The sequence below is a fragment of the Scyliorhinus canicula genome, chromosome 7, assembly GCF_902713615.1.
Source record: "Scyliorhinus canicula chromosome 7, sScyCan1.1, whole genome shotgun sequence".
Classification (NCBI taxonomy): Eukaryota; Metazoa; Chordata; class Chondrichthyes; order Carcharhiniformes; family Scyliorhinidae; genus Scyliorhinus; species Scyliorhinus canicula.
Genome location: NC_052152.1, coordinates 132,364,228 through 132,377,767, shown reverse-complemented (window position 1 = coordinate 132,377,767; position 13,540 = coordinate 132,364,228). Strand labels below are relative to the sequence as shown.

At 42.7% G+C, this 13,540-nt stretch overlaps 1 protein-coding gene across 2 annotated transcripts in view; it reads right to left on the bottom strand.

The window, feature by feature from the left end:
* Positions 1–13,540, bottom strand: part of ppp4r1l (protein phosphatase 4, regulatory subunit 1-like) — a 95,217-nt gene that overhangs the window by 41,997 nt on the left and 39,680 nt on the right. Inside the window, exons 6-11 of one of the 2 annotated variants that reach the window (XM_038802958.1) lie at positions 9,500–9,646; positions 6,763–6,870; positions 6,281–6,346; positions 5,418–5,576; positions 4,709–4,842; positions 1,711–2,285 (exon numbers count right to left, since the gene is read on the bottom strand). In XM_038802958.1, the coding sequence (XP_038658886.1) occupies positions 1,711–2,285; positions 4,709–4,842; positions 5,418–5,576; positions 6,281–6,346; positions 6,763–6,870; positions 9,500–9,646 (1,189 nt within the window). The remainder of the gene's footprint in view (positions 1–1,710; positions 2,286–4,708; positions 4,843–5,417; positions 5,577–6,280; positions 6,347–6,762; positions 6,871–9,499; positions 9,647–13,540) is intronic. The other variant, XM_038802959.1, reaches the window with a different exon arrangement.

Sequence of the window (13,540 nt, the reverse complement as noted above, 5' to 3'; positions counted from 1 at the left end):
CGTTGAGAATTTAGTGCTTGTGCAGCCATTCAAATTCAGTTTGGTTGCACATGCATTTCCTGAACAGTGCCAAACTCACTGATCTCAGGTGAAGAGTTACATTTAGTCTCGGTGCCATTTTTCTGAGGAATGAGAAAAATGGGACGGTTATTCCGGTCCCCAATGCAATTGAGTGACCCATAATCTCTCTGGAAAGGGCATGCTTATGAACATTAAAATAATAAGGTCGGTCACCTGTGACGGAGATGCCCCGCATAATCCAAGAACCTATATATATATATATGATGTTGGACTGGCCACTTAGACAAGGGACTGAAAGTCTACAAAACAAGTCAGCAACTAGAGACAAGGAAGGAAGGAGGAAGTAAAATATGTGAGTTATTCAGAGTCAGGCAGGGTGGGAAGGGGGTCAGAAAGAAACGTTCTCTGAAGCAGTACATTAAGTAGAAGTAGCAAAATAGGTGCAAATTACTTTAAGTGCAGGATGCAGGAACTCCATCATAGAAATCACTTGGCAGAAGGAAAACAACTTGAAAGGAAAAAATTACAAATGGATGGCACTGTTAAAATAGGGAGATAGTACTCAAATGAATAGCACAGTGTAAAGAGTAACCAGTTTTTTGTGGGATATTTTGGATGATTCTTTCTTCTGGAGAGCACTGGTAAGCATGAGATAATATGCATCTTGCATTAAAGAGAGATTAGAATCAATAAGCCATTTGAGAAGTCCCTCTACCCTTATCAATATAGACTGTGCAATGTTTCTCCAAGTTATATTTGAGCAAATGACACCATTATGAAAAACATGGCTAGAGCGAATAATTTATACTTGTATTGTGATAACGGATTTCATGGGGTGTGGTTTTGTAACCTGCAGGTCATTCATAAATCAGCCCAAACCTTATTCAAAAATAATACAGAATGAAAAGACCATGAAGGAATTTGATCCTCGCAGCTTATCTCTTGTCTCAATCTTTTGTATTAAACTAGGACATTGGATGGAAATGACATAAATGGGGTTGGATTCTCCGATTTCCAGACTAAGTGCTGACGCCGGCGTGGGAACAGTGCCATTTTATGCCAGAAAACACGCCACAGCTGCACCAATTCCGGCACGATGGGGAGCTTGCAGCCACGCCGGGTAAAGCTCCTGGCTCCCACACTAAAAACAGCTGGAGAATGGCTGGGTCTGTGGCCGTGCGTAGACTAGGCCTGCCAAATAATGATCCCCAGTAACCCCCCTTGCCACCTCCGAACAACCCCCCACCAGTTCCCCAGCCCTCGCCGAAGCCCACCCCCGGCCAGCCCGATTATGGCGACGTTGAAAACAGTCAACACGCGGGGTCCACAGAAAAAATACCATAAGTGTTCCTTGCCGTCGGGAACTCGGCCCATCGGGGGCAGAGCAGAGGGTGGGCCTCAGATAACGTCCTGAGGTCATCCCTTTGGCATGCATTGTAAAAGCGGTGTCGCAAACGGGGATTCTCCGGCCGATCGCTGAACGCGATTTCAGCGTCGGCAATCAGAGAATTCCACCCATGGTTTGTGAAAGTACAGCTCAAAACTAAACATGCTGTTTCCTTTACATTAAAAACAGTGCTGCACACTTTCACACTAGAAGTGTTCTTGCAGTTTTAACTAAAGCTGTTAACCTGGTCCGTGACATGCCAGACGGTGAACAAATTACTGAAGCCTTTATAATAACAATACCTTGGACATCAGGGTCATCCAAGTGAGCCTGCAAACTTTCCAGAACCTTCTCCAGTTCACTGTTCCTCGCAAAGCCTTCGGTTAGCGGCCCTGACCTGGAACGGGCCATCTGCTCTCGCTGGTCCTCTTTGACCACCAACTGGAGTAGCTCCAAGTCAAAATTGATGTCAGGCAGAGGCTGCCGCCAGTAAACAAATGAGTTAAACAAATCTCCAGAGAGCTCCAAATTCACAGAAGTGGAAGTGGTACAAATCTTCCCAGCTTCTCTTGTAATTGCAACATCTAAACAATCAGCTGTAGAAGCACATTTGCTTTTTGTTTCTGCATGGTCCATAGCCACCTGGTCACTCGATACAGGGGAAGGGTCAGTACTGTTTAAAGGCTCAGCCGGTGATATCTTCATCTGATCCTCATGTCCGCCACAGTTCAAGCTTGGTTGAAAGTCCCCGTCGTTTTCAGATGTCTGGCCCGGCTGAGGTGAGCTTTTGCCACAGCTCGATTCCACCTTCCTCAATGAAGTGGGATTCTGTAAAGTGCCTTGGTTCTGAATTTCAGACAAATCTCCAGAGGAACTGCTGAAATGAAAAGATATGTGGTACACCAAATGAATGAAAGTATTTCAAATAAAAATACACACACACACACACACACACACCAACAGTCTGGCTTAAAACTATTAGTAGCTGCAGATCACACAGCTCCCAATTTCTACCTGGTGATACAATAATGCCTTTTCTTCAGGGATAGGCAGAATGTCAAACGCAAACTGTAAGGCACGAAAGAGAGAAGGGAACAGACATGGTATAACTAGAACCAATGCTTCTCATCAGAGTCATGGCTATCAGATATATTTACTGACACAGATGGATCATGTTCCATGTACAGCCTCAAGATGTGGCAAACTCTATGCAGGAGAAAAGACATGGAGCTGGATTAAATGAAACAAGGATTTCTTCCATATTAAAACAAATCAAACTTCTCGTTTACAGAGATAATGAATTTTAACAGAAATAGCTGCTGTGAAGAGAATATTGCCGATTCAGATCTGAAGAATAATTTTTACTCTTAGTTTGATTCAGGTGTTTTCATGGAAGGTAATCCTCTTTCTGTGCCCCATCACTCCATATTGTACAGCAGAATGGCAGCCAACGGGTAAATCGTTTTGGTTCTCCCACCCTCATCAATCCATTACTTTTCAAACTAATGTACGAGATTCCTTGCAAATGATGGCATATTTCTGCCAAATCCACGCAAAGAAGGAAACATCCCAAACGCTACTGGAAACATTTGCCCTTACTTTAGAAATACAGCATCAACTGGTCAAAGAAAATGCTGCTATAGCAGCCGAAACTAGTCTTAAAAAAAAATCATACAGTAACCAAAATAGCTCGCAATAGAAGATTAGAAATCCTCTGCTCTAATCTTACTTGGAAACACAAAAGATCCAAAAAACCTTTTCACTAGCAAGTGCAAGATCCAGAGAGGGTAAAGCTGGTTAAAATAGATCCAAATTATTTTTCCTTCTACACTGCATAGCATAAATATTTAGCTGCATGCCAGTAACCGTATCACTAGTGGTCATCGCCCTTTGCAACAAATATAGACATCTACTCAGAGAATTGATATGTTATCCATAACATGGAGGACATTATAAACTTCATCCCATGACTCTCAATCTCAAAAAACTGAAACACACACAAAAAGGCTGAAGTCTTCGAGCCTGTCTTACGGATTCTCACTAGATTGAATTTAAAAAGTTTGTTATGAGCTTTTCTTGCTACTCATGGCCAACGTATTGAGATCAGGCAGCTAAACAGAAAATGCTATCACCTGAAAACAAAAACAAGAGTCAAACTGGGTCAGGAGCCCCTTGCAGAATTCTGATATCTGTCTCTTGTCTTGTCAGATGCTGAAAGATGTACTCCGCGCTTCCAGCCTTTTCTGATATGTTCAACTTTCCATTATTAAGTATTAAATTTGTTCATGTAAAAACATCTAACTCACACCAGAGGTTTGGGGGCTTGAGAGTAGAGACAGAGAAAATCATATCCTGCAGTTTGTGGGGAAAGTGGTGGGGGTGGGGAGAAGAGAAGTGGAGAACGGAGAGTGGAAAACGAGGGAGGGAGGAGGAAAGCGAGTGGAAAGGGAGGGAGGAAGGAAAGGGAGTGGGGAGGGAGGGAAGAGAGTGGAGAGGGAGGGAGGGAGGAAAGCGAGTCGGGCAGAAGGGAAGGAGGAAAGCAAGTCGGGCAGAAGGGAAGGAGGAAAGCGAGTTGGGAAGGAGGGAAGCGAGTGGCGAAGGAAGGAGCAAAGAAAGAATGGGGAGGGAGGGAGGAAAGCTAGGGGGGGGGGGGGGGGGGGGGGGGAGACATGCATTACTTTAAAACAGTGCTACTTTAATATGAACTATATTAACAGAAGGTCATGGAACACAGTCCTGAATATCCAATTTGTTCAACAAGTTTGTGTCGGAGACACATGCGAGTACAATTAGGAATCGCGTGTACTGCACAGCAGAAGAGTGGAACACAACTCCTGCCTCCTACCTTGCCACATAACTCATGATCCACCACATTACTTTGAGGGAGCAGTGCCACAAGTAGAAAAGCTATTCTCTTGTACCCTGGTGGCTGAGTCCTCGCAGTGGGAAAGGGAAAGGGAAAGGAGAAATCGGTGATACAAATTACGTTGTCTCTAAAGACAATTTCTTACTATTCAAAAAGCACTCTGGTTTCATTAAGTATTTGTATACCTGTCTTGAAGGAAGAAAATAGCTTTAGGATTATATAATGAAGATTTTCCAAAAGGGTGATTACATTGAGTTTGGCAAAAATAAAAACTTAAACAACAATGATTTTGAGTGAATTTGGTTTGGCCATAGTCCTCTTCTGCATGGGAAATAGTTATTCAGAGTACAGCTTTCTGCAGAAGCAGCAAGCAAGCATGAGCAATCTACCCACCTAAAGCCACAATTTAAGTACTGTCTGATCTGCATGCATACCTGACATCTGCACCGCTATTGTCCAGCTGTCTAATGCTCAGTGTACCATCCTCCTTGATATACAGGCCAGCACTAGATGGGTTGGCAAAAGTGGAGATAAATGGACCTAGAGACTGGAACGCAGCTTGGCGGACCTGGCAGGGTCAACAAAGTTTCAGTAAACGGATATCATTTTGTTAGTGCAGTCTTCAGATTTAGAAGCTGAAGTTTACAATTACATGCGTAGGTTACACGTCAATTGCCACGCACATCTTGGAACCACAAACCCAGCTAAATCAATTTTGTTGCAGAGCCGAAATGCACTGAGGAAAAATTCTTTGCAGGCTCACTTAACCAATCTACGACCAAGATCACCGTGCCCATGTGAGGCTCTTCAGAGTTCTTCAGGTTTAATGAAGGAATAGTCACATACAGGAGAAGGATCTTCTAAATTGCCACCGCTATAAAGTACATGGACTTAACCCAATTAGTAATTTGTAAATGTCTGTACAAGAGCCCAAAGTCGCCCATTGATCTCCCTCAAACTGGATGCATGATATGGCAATAGCAGGTTATATGCAGCTTATAAAGCAAACATGCAATTTAAGATATATCAGAACAAAAAGGCTCACTAGGTCTCAAGGAGCTTCAGAAAGCTACCTGTTAAAATCTCTTTCTAGCACTGCTCTCTAAAACCACACATATTAAGTCTGCCTGCTGCGGTCCTTACCCATCTGGAAGGGTCACTGATGAGATTAATGAAAAGTGGGGAGAGTTTAGTCCTGCGGACCTCAGGAGAAACCGAGCAGGAAACTGCCATGAAGCATTCTGCACACGCTTTCCGAATGCCCCAGACATTGTCCGAGCACAGCTGGAAGAACCTGGGGATCTGAAATCAAGTACAATTTTGTGAGAAAGACTTCAAACATCAGAGAACAGAGGGAGCTTAGAAACTGCTAGCCAATATTCTCAATACAACTGGGACTCTGGGGTATTTTGTAGGCAAAATTAACTAAAAGCAGAGAAATACCTCTAAGGAACAGCTGAACCAGTCAATAATTCTAAACTTCAAAAGGTATCTAAATTATGAATCATCTTCTTTCAATACACAAGTAAGCATCTCTTTAAGAGTTCAAAAGGCCACAAATTTACACAGACTCTAATAGAGTTTAGCAGCAAAATTCCAAAGTGCACCAGATATTTAAAAGTGCAATGGATTATTCGGAGGTGCAACTATTTGTGCGGCAATTATCCCACACAGCAAGGTGTCACATTTGAAAAATGACTGAACATCGATCTAGTCGCAGAAGTGCTGGGCTGAGGGATGGCACCCGTTAATATAATAACTCTACAGTGCTACACTGAAGTATCAGCCTAAAACAAGCTTAAATCCTGAAATGGGGCTTAACTTGCAATTCTCTGATTCACAAACAAGACTGCTACAGTACGAAGGAACCAAAGTGACATTACACAAATCCAGCCTTGATAAATGTTTGTGCTTGCTTGTGTTCACTGGTCAAAGTGATAGGAATGGAAGTAATAATTCACAAATACTGGTGCCAGTATGAAAAATGGAAGAAGTCGTTCACATACCAGGTATTTCTCAGTTGCTTCCTGGCCAACTGTATTACAGATATCTCCAAAATTAGTTGCGCACACCTTGAAGAGGTTTGAAAAACAAAAGGGATTATATTGCACAGCAAGCCAAGAATTCCATCAAAATGGATTGTGTACACAAATAAGATTTAATTAACAGATTCAAAGCTACATTTAGTGCAGAGTTTGTCTTCACAAAATATCAATTGGGGCCTTAAAAAAAACCTTGTGGTGACTGATTTGCAGCAATCGCTGTTGAGTTCAGGCGAAAGCGTTCTTCTCCCAAAATGTGTTAACTTATCTTTCCTCAAATACTGACAAGCCTTCAGTACATTTCCAGGTGACATTTCAGAAACTAAGTGTTTTTGTAGGTTAGCAGTTAAACTGGACAACAAGTTAAAGTAAGAGACAAGACCGATTCAAACAACTGTGCAATCTAGTCCATTTGAGGAAAATAGTGATCTTTTAATTTCATTTACCTTACGAACATGGAACAGCTTTCCATCACTGCACAGCTCACAGAATCGAAATAGCAGCAATCGCTCAGTTATTTCACCAGTCAAGATGGAGGCCATTTTGCAAATTATCTGAGGCAAGAGAAAGAGTCACCATCAACAAAAAAACCCACAGGACACAGCCAATAGCGAACACATACACTGGGGAAAAAAACAGGCAGTGAATAATTCTAGTTGCATAAAGTGGGTACCCTCGAATTCATACTACCAAATATAGCAGTGGGTCTTCAAACAGCCACAACTCAAACTCCAGTAACAATGGGTGGCACAATGGCACAGTGGTTAGCACTGTTGCTTCACAGCGCCAGGGTCCCAGCTTCAATTCCCGGCTTGGGCCACTGTATGTGCGGAGTCTGCTCTTTCTCCCTGTGTCTGCGTGGGTTTCCTCCCACAAGTCCCGAAAGACGTGCTGTTAGGTAATTTGGACATTCTTTTTTTTTTATTTCCGTTTATAAATTTAGAGTACCCAATTCATTTTTTTTTCAATTAAGGGGCAATTTTGCATGGCCAATCCACCCGCCATGCACATTTTTGAGTTGTGGGGGCGAAACCCACATAAACACAGGGAGAACGTGCAAACTCCACACAGTGAACCAGAGCCGAGATCGAACCTGGGACCTCCGCACCATGAGGCAGCAGTGCTAACCCGTAATTTGGACATTCTGAAGTCTCCCTCCAAGTAACCGAACAGGCGACTAGGGACTTTTCACACCAATTTAATTGCAGTATTCATGTATGCCTACTGGTGACAATAAAGATTATTATTATGAAAAAAGAACATGCTAGAAAATATTTGAATAAGTTAGGCACAGAGGAGAGAAACAGAGTTAATGTTCAGATCGATGAACTTTCATAGAACCAAAAAGTTGCATCTGTTTTTCTCTCTCTCCACAGATGCTGCCCGACCTGCTGAGCATTTCCAGCATCCACAGTATTTTGCTTCCTAATTCCAAATGTTCAGTGATCTGTTCTGTAAGTCTTGTAGATGACACACACTGCTGTCACTGTCCACTGGTGATGGAGGGATTGAATGTTTAAAATGGTGGATGAGGTACAAAACAAGCAGATGACTTTGTCCTGGATGGTGTCAAGCTTCTCCAGTGTTGATGGAGATGCATTCATCCAGGCAAGTATTCCATCATACTCTTGACTTGAGCCTTAGTAGATGGTGGACAGGCTTTGGGGAGTTTGCCGTCAAGTCATTTGCTGCAGAATTCCAAGTCTCTGATCTGCTCTTGTAGCAAAATATTTATATGGATGGCCCAGTTCAATTTTGGGACAGTGGTAACCCTCAGGAAATTGATAGAGGGAATTCAGTGATGGTAATGCTGTTGAATATCATGGGGAAATGGTTATAGTTTCTCACGGAGATTGGCACTTCTGTGGCAGAAATGTTACCAGTCACTTATCCGCACCTGCCGAAACCTATCAAGTCTTGATGACTGCTTCAGTGTCTGAGGAGTTGCGAATGACACTGAATACTGCACAATCACCAATAAACATCCCCACTTAAGGTTTTTGACGATGAAGCAGCTAAACCTGGTTGAAGAGGATGTTCAAGGAGCCTCCTATTCCAGCAAGTTGCTGAACTGTCCACTATTGTTCATGAATGGACTTGGCAGGACAGCAGAGCTTCGAAAAGATCCTCTGGTTGTTGTATTGCTCAAATCTGACTACTGCGCACAGGTTAGGAGTTTCCAGGTTGATTGCCCTGACATGCTCTCCTACACTCTATATTGAACCAGGGTTAGTCTCTTGATGTTAATGGTAGAGTGGGCGACATGCCATGATGTTACAGATTCTGATGGAGTACAATCCTGCTGTTGCTGATGGTCAATTTAGCGTGGCCAATTCACCTATCCTGGACATCTCTTTGGGTTGTGGGGGTGAGACCCACACAGACACAGGGCCAGGATCGATCATGGGTCCTCAGCGCTGTGAGGCAGTAGTTCTAATCACTGCGCCGCTGTGTTGACCTCCTACCAAAACTATCAATACTAGTAGATTGGTGAGGAACATCAAGTAGGTTTCTTCCCCTATTCTAATCCATTTTCTAAAAGATAATAGTGAACCAGATTGGACTTGACGACAATCAAGCAGTTTTATAGTCACCATTACTGGGACTAGCTTTTTATTTCAGATTCACTTAAGCAATCGGATTTAAACTCCCACAGCTGATGTGATGGGATTTGAACTCATCTCCAGAGGATTAGTCCAGCCCTCTGGTTTATCAATCCAGTAACAATACCACTCTGCTATCATTTTCACTTGTAATAGGGCTTCTCTGGGGTTTGCATGGCAATTAGCATCACTGAACCAGGGAGACAATGACCTTAACCCCCAAGGGTCTGTAAACCAAGTGACCCAAAATCTATATTTGGTGAGGATGATCATTTTAGTCTATAAAAAGGAATGAGAATCTTTTAACAAAAAGTACTCCCCCAAACTTTGCTCTACTGTGGCAGAATGCATTACCAAAAGCCCACATGATTTCTAACAGATTTGACCAGCTTTTGTAATTTAATTTATAAACACAGTGGAAAATGAGTTCAATTACTGGATGGAAGGATGGGTTGGAAACAAAATGTTGAGTCTCTAAATGCTTCACAAGCCCACATGCTCAGGAACAATTGCTTGGCAGGTATGAGGCACATTTCAGTTTCAACAACGGGAGTTCCAGGACAACATTCCAGCTACTCACTGCCACGGCTTCAATCTTGTAGTCATCATCACTGTCAGGAGCTGTGAGATCCAGAAGAACAGGGCAGACCTTCACCTCCACGTCAGTCCTGTCGATCAGCTCCTGTTCCAGCAATACCAGCAGGGCTGCCTGACTTGTTTTTCTAACCTAAGAATGAGAAAGGAGTACAAATGTGAAACATTAAAATTTAAAGGAAAAATATTCTGCAAATTGATCCTGCCTCACATTTTCAAACCAGGTACAGCTGCGGCCACTTAACTGCGTTTGAATTGTGGTCGACTCTGCAGACCTTCGATTTGCTGGATAATCAAAAATTTATCTACCCCAGCCTTGAATATACTCAATGACAGAGTAACCACAAACTCTGGAACAGACAATTGCATATTCTCAACACTCTGCCTGTTTATCCCAACTTCCTAACCATTAACAAATCCTTCATACCCTCTGAGCCCCCATTTTGCACATGTGCCCTTTGTGGCACCTTATTGAATACTTTTGGAAATAGAAGTGTATTACTTTTATGGGCTTCCTTTATTCACCCTACTTACTACATCCACAAAAAAAAATGATAATTTTGTCAAACCCTTTTGCAAAACTATATGGTCCGGTCATACAATTATTTACAAATGCATCTAGATATTTTCATTTTTCAACAACTGATGTCCAGCTAATTTGGCCTGATAGATCCCCACTTTCACCCCTCCCACCTTTCTTAAACAGCTGCATCACATGTACTAATTCCCAATCCGCCAGGAACATTCTAGAATCTAGAGACTGTTGAAAAGTCATAGCCAGTGCATTATCGCTGCAGCCACTTCTTTCAGAATGAGGATGTAGGCTATCAGGTCCTGGGGATTCGCTGTGTTTCATCCCATAAATTTCTGTACTAAATTTCTCTGCCAATATTCATTACTTTTAAGTTTCCCACTCCTATCAGACGCAGAGTTACCCACAATATCTGGTATATAATACATGTCTTAGACTGTGGAGACTGAAATGAAGGGCAGCATTTTCAAAGCAAGGTCGGGAAATCAGCACAGATAAATTTAGGCTCCCGATCCAGTGCCTCAATGTTGCTAGTGTAACTGTCATGGGATTGTCACTTTAAGAAATGTTTGTCTGCTCACATGGCTGCAGTGATGTCAGAGTGTGGGTGGAGCGGAGCTCTGGCTCATCTTTTTTGTTTTGCTTTTTTTCATAGAATTTACAGTGCAGAAGGAGGCTAATCGGCCCATCGAGTCTGCCCCAGCTCTTGTAAAGAGCACCCTACCCAAGGTTAACACCTTCACCCTATCCCCATAACCCAGTAACCCCACCCAACACTAAGGGCAATTTATCATGGCCAATCCACCTAACCTGCACATCTTTGGACTGTGTGAGGAAACCGGAGCACCCGGAGGAAACCCACGCACACACGGGGAGGATGTGCAGACTCCACACAGACACTGACCCAAGCCGGGATCGAGCCTGGGACCCTGGAGCTGTGAAGCGATTGTGCTATCCACAATGCCACCGTGGAAAAGCTTAGGTGTGTCTGTGCCTTTTGGTTTCGTTTTAGTGTTGGAGCTGAAGCCAGCCAAAGAAGGTGTAATTTCGATCTCTCTGTCATCTAAAGACTATCACTTGATCATTTGGTGAATTCAGAGTGATAACTGCTCTCAGTAGTGAATTTAAATCTGATCTTAGAGTTAGAAACGGTCTTTTGTCTTATGGATATTAAAAGGAAAATTTAAGGAGTACTTACAGTGTTATATTCTTTGGGGGATGTATTTGAATTGATGGTTGCTAAGATGCTCACTGTATGTTTTAAAAAGGTTAACTGAGTTCACAGAATAAACATTGTTTTGCTTTAAAAAATACTTTTCCACTTGTGCCACACCACACCTGTGGAGTGGGCCGTGTGCTCCCCATACCACAATCTAGTAAAAGTTGTGGGTCAGGTGAACTCCATGATACACTTTGGGGTTCTCTAAACCCTGGCCCATAACATAACACTATTTTTAAATTTAAATGGCCGCAGTGGCTAAGAGGCAAGTTTAGCACGTTAAGTGTTTCCAGGAGGCAGGAGTTACCAGTGAAAAAGGCAAGTGGCAGCCACTGCTTTGCAAAAGAGCGCAGGCAGCATCAAAGGAGCTGGAAGAAAAATTGCAGCTCAGTGTTCACATCGGTGCAAGTAGATCCTGGAAGAACAGATAAAAAAGCAAAACTGGTTGAAGATTATTTGGCCCCGAGGTAACTAGAAAGCTTGAAAATGCAATTCTGCACTATACAGGCCCCGTAACAAGCTCTTTTAGTAAGAAGTCTTACAACACCAGGTTAAAGTCCAACAGGTTTGTTTCAAACACGAGCTTTCGGAGCATGGCTCCTTCTTCACCTGAAGAAGGAGCCGTGCTCCGAAAGCTCGTGTTTGAAACAAACCTGTTGGACTTTAACCTGGTGTTGTAAGACTTCTTACTGTGCTCACCCCAGTCCAACGCCGGCATCTCCACATCAAAGCTCTTTTAGGAATTTAATGGGCCATTAACTGGCAACAAGCAGGTTTCCTGTTCCCTGCTGACCCTTTCAGAATTGCAAATTGTCCCACAAGCGTCAGGATCCAGAGATGACCTCAAACAACAATTTTCAAATCCTGCCGGCACCATGGCCCTTTGAAAATCTAGTCAGATATATCTGTTCAACATCTCTGCAAGCACAGACAGGGGAAACTAATATTTACTTTATCTACTCTTTTCTTGTTGCATCCATGTAAAAGCTTTTACAGTCTATTTTATATTCCAGGCTAATTTAGTCACATCTATCTTTTTCCTTGATCAACATTTTGTTCATCCTTTGCTGGATTCTCACACTCTACCAATCCTCAGGCTTGCTACGATTCTTCACAACATTATGAACATCCTCTTTGAATCCAACACTATCTTTAACTTCCCTAGTGAGCCACAAATGGATCTTTTTCATTGAGTAGTAATTCTTTAATGGAACATTTTTGTTGGACTGTTCTCTTTCATATATAAATGGTGTGTTGAAACTCTTGTGTACAAACTGAAGCTAAAAACTTAAATACATCCATTCTGTGTCGTCGAACCAATTCAGACTAACCATGCAGCAGACGGTCAACAAATTAGTCAGATCATCACAAAAGTTAACATCTCCTGCAACCAGTCAAGGGCACACTCACCAGATCCAGCTAAGAGTCTAAACCTCTGGCAACCCCAGGGTAGTTTTGAAAGGGATACTGGGGAATTAAATATATCCTCCTGCTTCTGTTTAATTCCCGATTTGTAATTCATAACCGGCGAAGTACTGTCTGTCATACTAATATTGCTACGAGGGACGGCATGGTGGTGGAGTGGTTAGCACTTTTGCCTCACAGCGCCGAGGACCCGGTTCAATACCGGCCCCGGGACACTGCAAATTCTCCCAGTGTCTGCGTGGACCTCATCCCACAACACAAAGATGTGCAGGGTAGGTGGACTGGCCATGCTAAATGCCCCTTAATAGGGTATTCCAAATGTATTTTTTTTTTTTAAAAAGAGAAGCAATTCTTACCAGTAAAACCATTATTCACCCTAGATGCATTAACATCCCGATTACCTTTCACATAATAGCATGTGCAGGTCTATAGGAAGCAAAGGTTTGCCTATAGAAACAGTCCCATGCAGTAGGCACAAAGCAAATTATGAGGAAAGTTCCCAAATCCAAACAATTGATGAATTTGTGCTGGACTACACCATCAGCATTGAGCTATCAACTTAAAGCAAGGTACCATGAACAGAGTATTGCTCAGCACATAATAATAATAAAATAATAATAATATAACTTATTGTCACGAGTACGCTTCAATGAAGTTACTTTGAAAAGCCCCTAGTCGCCACATTCCGGCGCCTGTTCGGAGAGGCCGGTAGGGGAATTGAACCCGCACTGCTGCCTTGTTCTTGATTACAAGCCAGCTGTTTAGCCCAGTGTGCTAAACCAGCCCCTTATGAACAACACTAGTAAATGGTTGAATACCATCAAGACTAGACCCTCCCACTAAACTGCAGG